At 36.7% G+C, this 12,942-nt stretch overlaps 1 protein-coding gene across 7 annotated transcripts in view; it reads right to left on the bottom strand.

The window, feature by feature from the left end:
• Nucleotides 1–9,767: 9,767 nt before the first annotated feature.
• The window catches only part of LOC129727020 (ubiquitin carboxyl-terminal hydrolase 38), a 71,507-nt gene continuing 68,332 nt past the window's right edge, over nucleotides 9,768–12,942 (bottom strand). For 6 of the 7 annotated variants that reach the window (XM_055684384.1, XM_055684386.1, XM_055684381.1 and 3 more), the window contains exon 8: nucleotides 10,099–11,594. In XM_055684384.1, the coding sequence (XP_055540359.1) occupies nucleotides 10,256–11,594 (1,339 nt within the window). In that variant the 3' untranslated portion in view covers nucleotides 10,099–10,255. Of the gene's footprint in view, nucleotides 10,024–10,082; nucleotides 11,595–12,942 lie in introns of those variants that run through there. The other variant, XR_008728458.1, reaches the window with a different exon arrangement.

Genomic DNA, 12,942 nt, shown 5'->3' with positions numbered 1-12,942 from the left:
GTGAATATACGTTTAATCGCTTGCCTGAATCTATCTTCTTTCGGAAATATCGAAGGCCGTGAGTAATCTTGTAATTTTGACTACTTTTTCGGTCAAATATGAAAATGTTCCACTGGGGGTAAAGTCGCCCACTATACAAGGGGTAAAACCGCCACGAATCCAACTGCTTGTTGTTTTACTTCAAGACCCAAATGCCTCGACACTACAAAGGGAATATTTACAGGATCAGTAAAGCAACTTCAAGCCACATAAGACATCGATGTTAATCGACCATTTTCGATTTGGTTTAAGCTTTTCTAGTAATATATTTTAACAAGACTTATTTTTGAAAAAAGTAAACCTGTGTGAAAATGGTGTTAATGAACCAAAATAATTTTAGAGCCAGGACGGTGTGTTTGATAGGTATGACGTCTCCGGCAGAATTGAAAATAGTAGTTTTTTACTTTCGAAAAAAGTACACACTCTAAAAAAATTTAAAGAAAAAATATAGAAATAGAATTAAAAATATATTTTTTTTCAATTTTTTTTTGAAAAAAACATGTTTTTGCCTGTAAAATCTACAAAAGGTAAGCTAAAATTTTATGGTTGTTGGATCATGGAGTAATAGAAATATTAATAGCTCAATTTTTGTGAAGAATTTTTTTTTGACGGTTTATTTGGTGTATAGAGTCGTTGGTAATTTTGTTCTTCAAAAAAAAACATAGAAAATTGAAAATATAAATAAAAAAAAAAATATTTATAAGTATTTATCTATACATAATAAGTCTTCAAAAGAATCATGCAGATAGGTTTAATGAGTTTTAATTTTTAGCTTAAAGATAGGTATATTATGAATTCAATATCTTGAAAAACCCCAATTCTGAAAAATCTATTTATTTTGAAAACCAAAAAAGTTACCTAAACATTGATTTGAACTTGAATAATCAGAAAACAAAATAAGTTTTTCAGATTTTTCACAGTGTATATTTTATTTAAAAAGAAAAAAAATACCATCTACAACTTTGTCAGAGACACTATACCGATAGAATCAACCGTTTCGGCCCTAAAAATATTGTTTATCCTCAAAAAATGGTGGGCGAAAGTTGTCACTTTAGCGAAAAAAGCGGTAGCAGTTTTTTTTTAGTTTTTATTTTTGAAGTTGAAATTTCATCCAGGATTAATTTCAATCATAACCATGATACCCTGTTAATGAAAATTTATGATATCGTACTCAATCCGTAAGGATAAAATATGAATTTGGGCAAAAATCACAAAATTTATCAATGAAAAGCATAAAATAAGTGTTAAACAAGAATTAATCATGTCAAACTTTATCACTTTCTGCAAATTTAAAACAATATTAGAAACATTCAGCCCTTTTCAATTTATGATCATGAAATTCGCTAAACTGATTGAAGTGTCAAACACTAGCAGCAAATTTATACCATCAAACTCCGGCTAACAATATCCTGTTTGAAGATTGCTTTTGCTTCGCACTCGTTTGCATACAAAAGTAAAGCACACACTTTGCTTTATGATAAAAAAAAAAACAAAAAACAGTCGTCGCCCTCCGCATTTTTTCGTATTCATTTAGAACGCTGTGTCATTCCAGTGTCTTGGTTTTCAAATTCATAAATTCGATGAATTTTATTATGGAGCCTTCAACTTCAGCGGCACCACATAATTCAATGTCAAGTAAGTTGTCAATTCATGGTGTTATACATGTATTCAAATGTCCTCTTTCAACCATGGAAACCGGATTAAGAAGATAACATATATATGAAACAATGAAACATCGAAAATTACTAGAAGAAATGAAAATTGCAGCTAAAGACATTTTTCCTACTAATAAGTATAATGAACTTCAAATTTTCTGGAAAAAATTCAACACAAGATTTAAGCGATCACAGCGGAAGATGATGATGATGATGACTTTTTCAATTTGTATTTAGTTTATATTTCTCATGTTGTTTTAGTTTATTTAAAAATAACATATATATATATATATATATATATATATATATATATATATATATATATATATATATATATATATATATATATATATATATATATATATATATATATATATATATATATATATATATATATATATATATATATATATTGGCAAAATTTGTTTTGTTCGAGGGGTCGTCCATAAATTACGTTTTTTTTCAATGGGGAGGACGCCCGGTGGCACTACTTGTGGTCAAAGATCATATAATTCTATAAAAAAAGGAAAAAAGTGTCAAAAAATATTAAAAATTGGGTTTCGTGCTTTATGGACGGCCCCAAACAAAAAATGGATGGAAAATTTGTGTTCAGTGCCCCAAAATTATGTAAATACCAAGCTTTTGTCGTATTTATCGACACTTTTTTTGCTTGGCCAGCCTTTGTATGGAGTCGCCCCACTGTGCATTGGTGAGACCTTTCAATACGACCTTGAACGGCTTGGCGCTCTTAGTGTCATATGTGAAAAAATTATACATCTTTTCAGTTAAATACTGAATAAGACGATTACGACCCTTTATAGAGTCGGCTAGTAAGCGGCATTCGCCTCTACGACCAATTTGATAGGTAACTTCACAGTCAGAAACAAACGTTGAAAGTTCTATTTTGAAAATATTAAATTCAGAAGAAATAGTTACCACAATAGGTGGAACTTTCTCCTTTTAAAAGATATTACATTTTGTATAGTTTCATTACTAGTAACTACTACTAGTTTTTTTCGCCTCGAACAGTCATCGGGCGCGGACGCGTTTGCTTTTCGCTCCGCAGTTAACTTGTATAGTGTACATTTTTTTTGTTTTTTTTTCACACCTTGACAACGTCGCGTGTTTTTGCTGACCATCCGTGTCGTAACTCTTCCGCTTAGTGTATTAACGTAAACAACCATGCCGTGCGGTGTAAATTCGTGCAGCATAAACGACGACCGCTTTTTTTGGAAGTGCGAGTTCTGCTGTAGAACTTACCATGCGGCGTGTATCGGCGTACAACGACACCGCGAACTTTTCATCACATCTTATATGGCGCCATTGTGTACGGAATGTCAAGAAATTCTCCGGAAGGAAGCTGACGTACGGAAGCTGCTTCATCAACAGGAGCAGCTTGTGGAGGCAATTCATCGACAGACGGACGCCAATCATCGCATTGCCGCGGATATGAAAAAATTCTGCTTAGTGCCAGAATTGTTCGACAGTATTGAGGAGCACCTGCTTAATGATGTCAAAGAAACTTTGTCAGCGAATAACAAAAGCAATCAAAACATGTGCAATGCGGTCGGGCAGCACATAAAGTCGTGTGACAATAAATTGCACACGACATTGACCGGCATCAGCGAGTCGTTTTCAACGATGCCACAAAAAATACATAAATATTTTGACGAACGGCTCTTAAGCCTGACTAGCAATTTTATTAGTTCAATCACAGAGGCTGAGTCATTGAAACCTCATACAAATAACGACTCAAAACTTACTGAAATACTCGAGGAGGTGAAATTTGTCTCAGGGACTGTCTCCAATCTTCAGGTGACTAACACATGCAGTGCAAAACCTCAAAAAGATCTTCAGGAAGAACTAGCTGAAAAATCTTTCTACCCGAAAGCGGACCATACATCTACAGGATGGAGATTTCTGGGTAACAAATGACAATGGAAGCAGGACTGGTCCACTTATGATGCCAAGCAACGGTCTCGAAGACTACAAGAAAAAGCTCCCGAAAAAGCCAAAAGAAAACAACAAATCATACCAGTAAACAAAACAACAAGCACAGCGGTACGCAAAACTATCAACGTATCAACGCATCAGACAAAGAATTACTAGCCACAGCAAAAGTTCAATTCGGGTGGCCCCTCATCAACCGACCATCCGATAGCTGCACTTTCTGCTCCAATACTCATCAACTTCAGGAAAGGAGAAACTATCAACCCGTATCGATCTGAAAAAGGTACAACACAGAGCCCTACTTCACAGTCGGAACCGGAAAATACTGCTCCGCTGCTAGATCATATGCGTTCACCGATTGTCAGACTAACGGAGCAAGCCGCTGCTGGTGACAAACGCTATCTGAAAGCACGGCTGCGTGATCACAAAATTATGGATACGGTACGAACTTTCCTCGCTTTCCTGCATGATCAGCCAATAACGGTATGCATTCGAGGAATCACCAAAATTAGTGCATCGGTGATGCTGGCAGCTGAAGGACTACCAACTGACTTAAACCTGCTACGTGAAATTTTCCTGGCCGTACATGAAGAACTGGGAATATCACGCGATGACGCTTTAGCAGACCTGCAGTCTCATCGGACATCGTTATCCAGTGAACGAACACACCGCCTACAACAACTAAGGGAAAGCACCGACAAATTTTACAAACCGAGTTTTCGGAAATAACGACCCCTTTCGATGAGAAAGAAGAAGACTAACAGGCAGCGATGCCAACCTTTTTCCAAGAAAAACTGGAAGAATTCATAATAAAAAACTGGAGGAAACTGGATATAAAAATTTGAAGCTTCTGTAGAAATTTGTTTGAATTTCGGTACAAAAATGTTGTATAAATAACAATTACATGCATATATTACACCGTATTATTTAATGTAAACAAAAAGGATGGAAGAGACGATGCATTGCCATTTAGATTTTTCACTGATGAAAATTATAGTCACTAGGTATAAAGTCTGACGTACTCGAAATTATGAAGATGCGACTGGAATTCGATTTAAACCAAAAAACTGAAGGGCATGAATGCACGAAATATTTAAAAGACCATACGTTTGAGGGGAAAGAAATGAAAAGAAAGGTGACGAAAAGAAAGCTGGATAAAACTGGAACAATTTTTTAAAAACTGGAGATATTCAACCTTTAGCTGTTTCGCTGGCGTGCTCGGACAAAACTGGAGATATCCAGGAAAAACTGGAGGGCAACGCTGCTTACAGGTAACACTCACCAACCCTCAAACATCGCCAACCACCATATCCCCAAAAATTTCTTCACCAACACAAAATGCGACTGAAATTTTGGTTTACTGTCAAAATTTCAATCGCATGAAAGGCCCAGCCAAAATGAAACAAATTTACAACAATCTTTTAGGCTCATCCTTTTCAGTCATATTGGCGACTGACACAAGCTGGGATGAAAGTGTCAAAAGTGAAGAAATTTTTGGAAATATGTTTAATGTATTCAGGAATGACAGGAATCTTCAAGAATCCGAAAAGAAGTCAGGCGGAGGAGTTCTCATAGCGGTCTCTGTGAATTTTAATTCAGAAACTGTTGCTGCACCTAAATTCAGAGAATTCGAGCACATTTGGATAAAATCGCACATAGCAGGTGAAACACACGTATTCGCTTCTGTGTACTTTCCTCCACATAACGCTAATAAAATTACGTATGAAAAGTTTTTTAATTGCGCAGAAGAAATTTTATCTGAACTACCTCCAGAAGTGAAAGTTCACATCTATGGGGACTTCAATCAAAACACCGCTGACTTCATCTTGGACCCTGAAAACGAAAGCATCCTACTCCCAGTCGTTGGAGATAACATAACTTTGCACTTCATGTTTGACGAAATTGCTAAACTAGGTTTGAACCAGGTTAACCATGTAAGAAACCGTGAAAATTGCTATTTGGACCTACTCTTAACGAATATCCATGAAGATTTCTGTGTGACCGAATCATTTAACCCACTGTGGAAAAACGAAAAGTTTCACACAGCAATTGAATATTCTTTATTTTTACATGAATATCAAAGATCCAACGACTGTGAGTATGAGGAAGTTCTTGATTTCAAACTCGCGAACTATGCAAATATTAAAAACAAATTAAACTGTGTCAATTGGCAACAAATTTTTAGAGATGAAGGAAATGTCGAATCATCTGTTAGCGTCTTTTACAGAATTCTGTACAACATCATCTCTCAAGAGATTCCATTGAAGAAAAAACGACGCCACGCTAACACTAAACATCCAGTCTGGTTTGACAAACAAATAAAAAATTTAAAAAACCGCAAACAAAAAGCCCACAAAATTTTCAAAAAACACTATAGCAGTGAAAATCTAGCAATTTACTTGGAAACATGCGATCAACTGAACTTTGCAATCAGTGATGCATTTGAAGAATTCAATGCAAAAACTGAACTAGAAATTAAGTCTTGTCCAAAGAACTTCTTCAATTACGTCAAAACAAAACTAAAATCAGACATTTTCCATCAATAATGCAACTCGATGAACATGTTGATGAGAACGCGGAGAAAAATTGCAATCTCTTTGCAAAATTTTTCCAGGAAATCTATACCACATTTTCCGTAGAAAATCGCGACCGCGATTATTTTGCATTTTATCCAGAATATCCAAGAAACGTTGATGTCAACCAACTTCAGGTACAGGATGTTTTGCAGGGTCTGAAAAATTTAGACCCTTCCAAAGGACCTGGACCTGACGGAATACCTCCAGCACTCATGAAAAATCTTTCGAAGGAACTTACATCTCCTTTGTTTTGGCTATTCAATATGTCGTTGGAAACTGGAGTCTTCCCAAATATATGGAAAAGCTCATTTTTAGTGCCTATTTTCCAATCTGGGCGTAAATCTGACATACGTAATTATCGTGGAATCGCTATTATCTCTTGCGTTCCTAAACTCTTTGAGGCAATTGTCAATGAAAAGATATTTGCTCAAGTCAAAAATCGAATAACTGACAAACAACACGGCTTCTTCAAAGGCCGCTCTACATCCACAAATTTACTTGAATTCGTAGATTACTCATTGAATGCAATGGATAATGGGAACCATGTTGAAGCTCTCTATACAGACTTTAGCAAAGCATTTGATCGTATTGACATACCAATGCTACTTTTTAAACTGCAAATAATTGGAATTGAGTCTGGTCTCCTGAAGTGGCTTGAATCATATTTAACAAACAGGCAACAGATAATAAAATTTGATGGAAAAAAGTCAAATCCCATTCAAGTTACTTCAGGTGTTCCCCAAGGCTCCCACTTAGGACCACTTCTTTTTATTTTGTACGTAAACGACATTTCCTTCATCCTCAAAAATATTAAAGTTCTAATATATGCCGACGACATGAAACTGTTTTTGGAAATAAAAAATCAAGAAGACATCAATGTATTTCAGAATGAAAAACACACATTTTACATCTGGTGTAAGAAAAGCCTACTTGAAGTAAATGTAAAAAATGCAATGTAATATCCTTTAGCAGAAAATTAACAACGCCCAAAATTGTAATTGCATTAGGGGATCAGAATGTGAAGAAATGTGAGGGATTTAGGAATAATCTTAGATTCTAAACTTAATTCAATCGACCACTATAACCCTATCATACACAAGGCAAACAACATGTTAGGGTTTATCAAACGCTTCTGCTACAATTTTCAAGACCCGTACACTATCAAAACTTTGTATATTGCCTATGTGAGGTCAATACTGGAATACTGTAGCATTGTGTGGTCTCCTCGTCCTGGCGTACATGAAGAAAGAATAGAATCAGTACAAAAGCAATTTCTACTATATGCTCTTCGTAAGCTAGGTTGGACCGCACATCGTCTTCCGTCATATGAAGCACGCTGCATGTTGATTGACATTCAAACATTAAAAGAACGGCGAGAGTACGCGATGGCTTCATTTGTAAACGATATCGTTTCGCAGAACGTTGACTCAGCAGTACTACTTTCTAAATTTAACTTTTATGCACCCATTCGACAACTTCGACACCGTAGTTTATTTGCTCTTAACCATCATCGTACGGAGTACGCAAAAAATGGACCTATAAATAGTATGATGAATTCTTATAATCAACACTGCGAAGCCATTGACTTTACGATGTCCCGGTATAAACAGAAACAGTATTTCAAGTCCTTGAGGATGAGGACACAAAATTAATTTGTTTTATGTTCGTGTATGGTTTAGAAATTAATGTAACCAGTCTACATATATGATTGACGAAATAAATAAATAAATAACTTCCATTTCACCAGCTTCTTGCTCAGGCAAAATATCAAAGGGATTTTCACTGCAGATACTCGAATTGTCCGAGAGAGAATGCTCTCTCTTTCTCCTCGTAGTGATGCGTGGTTTCTTTTTTCGCCCTGTCATTTCAGGATACGAAAAAAGGTAAAACAAATGTTAAAATAAAAAGTAGGTAGTCTTGACAAAGACTGATGCGAAATAAGTTTCAGGTAATCTTTAAAAGACGCACTGACAAAACACAAACTTTGAAGCTATAGGCAGACAAAGACCAGTCCACAAGCAACCGAAAACTAGCAATACTCAGAGGGAGAGATATGCGAAGAGAGTGTTGTGAGCCAAACGAACATGTCAAAATTCGAGCCAAACGAACAAGAAAGGTAACACATTGAAAGGTATTGCAATAAGGTTCAATAAGGAATATATTTATCTTTACACATTTTTCATGTTCTATTACTAAATCATGAATTGAGAATGCTCCAAAGTTGCTTCATCACAGTGATTTTAACTGGTGGTTCACAAACCCTTTGTATGGTCTACAGAATAATGATGAAAGTATAAAATTAAACATAAACATAGCATTTCACACCTTCACAGGTTTTGTGATGCACTTAATTATTCCCCAGGACTTCCACCGTCACCATCAGTTATACGAGCCGAATAAAAAAGTTAGTCAACATTGCGCTTTGAGAAGATCTCTGGCACCTCTGATATGTGAAACCTAGTTGCAAAATCAGCGGTTTTTTCATCGCTTATCTCTCTCTCTCTCTCTCTCTCTCTCTCTCTCTCTGAGGATCTCTACCAAAAACACGTCTGATCTGTAGAAAAGTTCAAGACGAACAGCTCAACGATCGATGACGGACTATGCACGATATATCGGCTTTGCTCATAGTGACAATTTTATGAGAATTTAAGTGATGGCAGCACTAACCGTCGGATATCGGTCGTGTTTAAAATGTATGAAAAATATGGAAGTTAAATATCTTGTTCTAGTTATCTTTGGTGAAGCCTACACACCCACAAAATTTCAAAGAATTCGGAGAGGATGCCGCCAGCGAAATTCTTCAATAGTTAGCTTTAGATCCTTGAAAGAAAGATTTCAAGGCTTTCCGCAAAATTCAAACCATGGACTAATAAAAACACGTCAAATACGCGAGAAACGCAAAACTCGCACCAACTGTAACAACGCTGCGTTTTAAGACACCTGGAATCAAAAAAAAAAAAAATTGAGAGCGGGGGCCTAGTGTGGTTGGTAACGTCTCCGTCAACCACGCTCGACGCCTGGGTTCGAATCCCACCGCCGACATAGGTGTCGATGGTTGTGAGGTGGCGTGATCCACTCACAACCAACCCAACTGGTCTAGATTCAATCCTAGCCGACACCGGGAGATTTTCTGAGGCGAAAAATCTCTGGGATCACGCCTTCCATCGCATGAGGAAGTAAAGCCGTTGGCGCCGGTCCGTTGATAAACGGGTCGTGAGTTAGGGTCCTGGGTGTGGAGTCGCCTCCCTGGGCGTCGGTGATTGGCCACAACAGTGGCGGAACTAGACCGACGGAAAATAAACGAGAATAAAAAAAAAAAAAAAAAAAAAAAATTCGATATCGACAATTTCATGACTTTCTGCTGTGAATTTTTTTCATCGGTCATCAGTCAGTGGGACTTTGACGAAACTTTTGAGCCCTACTTCTAAACGAAATTCGAAAAGGTGTCATCCATAAATTACGTATCCGGAGAAAAAGGCAATATTTTTGTGATGCGTAACGTGTAACATAGTTTATGGATGCCGCTAATCGATTTCCACTGTTAGTCTAATAGCGAACTTCTTTATTCAACTGGGGTAGTGTCAACCTACCAAGAATTAAAAAAAAACGATACTGCGATTTACAATACAAATAAAAAAGAAATACCAGATAGTTATTTACAAACTAAGCTCATGCGTTGGTGTGCTGAAAATGACAAAATTTACGGTGGGCTCTGGAGGTGCTACCAGGTCAATACTGGGTCAAAACCAAGGGAATAAATATTTTGACAGCAGTTAGGTTGCCTCCAGGTCACAACTAGGACACTGGGAATAAAGAAATTCGCTATAATAATCATGCATCGGGTGACACTCGACAGTTTTACCTGTTCTAGAGAAACATTTTTTTCTAATTTAAAGGTTTATTGAAGATTGATGAATTCAGTTGAACGACAAGTATTTATTTTGTTGCTATAACAAACATGGGCCACCTTTAAAAATATTTTGTTGGGTGTGATATCAAACGCTTTAAGCGCTTTTCAGACTTCATAGCCAATCATTAGAAGATGAAACGATTATTGTAATCTATCTTACTACCACACGAGTTCGGTGGCGGATCTTCGTTGTCAGAATCGTAATTTTTTGGCAAAACGATTTTATTAGTACCGATGCGATGTTTGGTTATTTTCCTATTCTCATTGCGCATTTCTTCTTTATAAGACTGGTTATCACCGACTATAATGTCACGTAAATGCGAAGGAAGTTCTTCAAGCTCTGGTAGTTGACAATCTTCAATAGATTTTGAAGAGCTAGCTGACGATTTAACAACTGATGGATCATCCATATCTTCGTCTAAGTCTATGCAATGATCGTTCGTTCCATCGGCGACTGTTGCCAAATATTGCATTTGATAGAACAAAATATACGGTGTATTCGGGCTAGATAATGAATGCAATTCATCAGCAGAGCATTTTGTAACGAAGTTGTCATTGAATTTATACCAACAATCTGATTTATCCTGTGCGTAGGTATAATAATGTCCAGAATCCATGCTAGTCCCCGCATGTACTACAGCTGCATACAGTACATACTGCATAACAGAGGAATGCCCAGTTTCCGTAACTATTCGCAAGGATATAATTTCATCGTGTAGCACTTTATTCATTAGCTTTGCTCTAGTATGTCTTTGCTGGTCATATCGGAAGTGTTTGAGAGTAAGAATGAGATTTCTTGGCGATTTCAATATGCGAATGGAACGTTCTCCGTTACACAATCTTTTACATTTATCACAGAAATATTGATTATCGCCTATCAGCTTTTCTGAGGAACAATAGAAATCAAGCAATTTTTGAACGGAATATTCTATTCCTAGATCACTCGATTCCGGAAAAGAGAGCTCAAATGATCGAAACGCGTCCAGATTCGAACTTTGTGAGCCGCATTCATTACACTGGTAGGTTACAAACAATTTACCATCGAATGTTTTTTGTATAAGCGTAGGCGGAAGCAGTGTCTGACTGCATTGAGCGACACTTTCCTGTTGACCTAGTTGACTTTCATTGTTTCGCAATTCATTATGAGTAATCCCATTCACAGAGGAAAATGATTCTTGCATTTGGGAATTTTTATCGCCAAGCGTCCAGTGACCTTTGAAATTACTCTCAAATTGATCTTTGATAAGTTTTTTCTCTTGTTCGTGAAGCTTTTCCAATAAGTAACCAAGAAACTCGGATGAATCTTGTTGATACCCTGGAACAAAATCTGGAGGGCGAGCTGCTGCGAGTAAAGCTCGCGGAGTTAACTCTGGTCGTACTGAGTGGAGCAATAAAGCTAAAAGCTTCTGGATTTGCAAAAACAACGGTGCATCAATTTTTGATAAAAGTACTTCCCTGCTGAATCTGAAACGAAATAAAAAAACGTATATAAAGTATGCATTTAAGAAACAATGAACTCTTTTTAAAGACAAAATGACATAAAATAAAAATATATAAAATTTCTCTAGACTAACATTTGAAAAGGGCTTAAGTTTTAAAGCAGTAATAAATCGATATATCTGAATATTGTCAGACCTTGAAAAAAGTTGTTAAGGAATGACTTTAGGAGAATTGCTTGAACTTTCATTTGAAAATATTGAAAAATTGAATTTGAGATGCTATTTGCATGAGAAATTAAAGTGATTTGAAAGAGGTTCATCTTAGATTTCTTAAAATTTTGATTTTTAAGGTAGTCAATTTAGTTACATCAATCTTTCTTGAACTATTTAAAAAGTTTTTCTAGCAAAAATTTCATCATGTCTATGTAACATTTTAAACGTGAAACAATGTTGGACATAAAAAAGACTAATAATAGCGCTCATTTTGAATTGTTCAGAAGAATTTTAGGCGACTAAGGTGTCTGTCTAAAACTCTAAGTGTAAAGAAATCTGAGGTGACCGTTTTCATTTTAAATCACTTTTTGTTTTTGAAATCTTTTTTTTTTTTGTTTAAGTAAAAATTTAGACACTTTCCTAAAAGTCTCTTTCTCTGTTTTGAAAACCTAGAAAGTTGCGGTTTTCAGCAAACTTGTTCAGAAGGTCAAAGGCTACTGTATGGTGACCAATCCAGTGTGAAATTTTAAGGCTATGTGGCGCTAGTGGGCACACAATTTGTCGTATTTTGAACTTAACTAATCTCACGATTCCGACCTGCTAGAAAGTTGCGGTGTTCAGCAAACTTGTTCAGGATGCTAAAGGCTTCTAAATGGTAGACAATTTAGTACTGATTTACCCTATTATGCGGGTACATGTGGTTCTTCGTATTCGAACTTCAACTTATCGCGCGAATATTACTACCCAGAAAGTTGCGGTCTTCGGCAGTTGTGGTCAACCACGTCGAAACACAGTATAACGCCGCATATGTATCCCGAACTATTCCATTGAGGCTATTTTTATTACAATTCAGTGTCAACACAAATCAAAACCACCAAGTGTCCTAATTGAAAGACGACTTCGACAACTTCGGCAACCACCCGGGTGAGTGTTTTCGACTTCGTGTATACGTTTCGGGAGTCTGCTGGATGGGGCTCACACGCGCTTTCTCGAACGCATCATGTATTGAAGTCAGAACCACTCGGCTTGCATATAAACCGACGGCGTTGCGTGTTCGGTCTTGCAGGGGAAAGTAATACGAAATGCCCCCTGTGGTGTTCAAATCCTTCAATATCGGATTAAAGGCAAGTCTACTGCAACTGTTTGCAGCCGAGGTAATC

This window comes from Wyeomyia smithii, chromosome 3 (genome assembly GCF_029784165.1).
Source record: "Wyeomyia smithii strain HCP4-BCI-WySm-NY-G18 chromosome 3, ASM2978416v1, whole genome shotgun sequence".
In the NCBI taxonomy this organism is placed as follows: domain Eukaryota; kingdom Metazoa; phylum Arthropoda; class Insecta; order Diptera; family Culicidae; genus Wyeomyia; species Wyeomyia smithii.
This window is presented reverse-complemented; position numbering and strand designations above follow the sequence as displayed.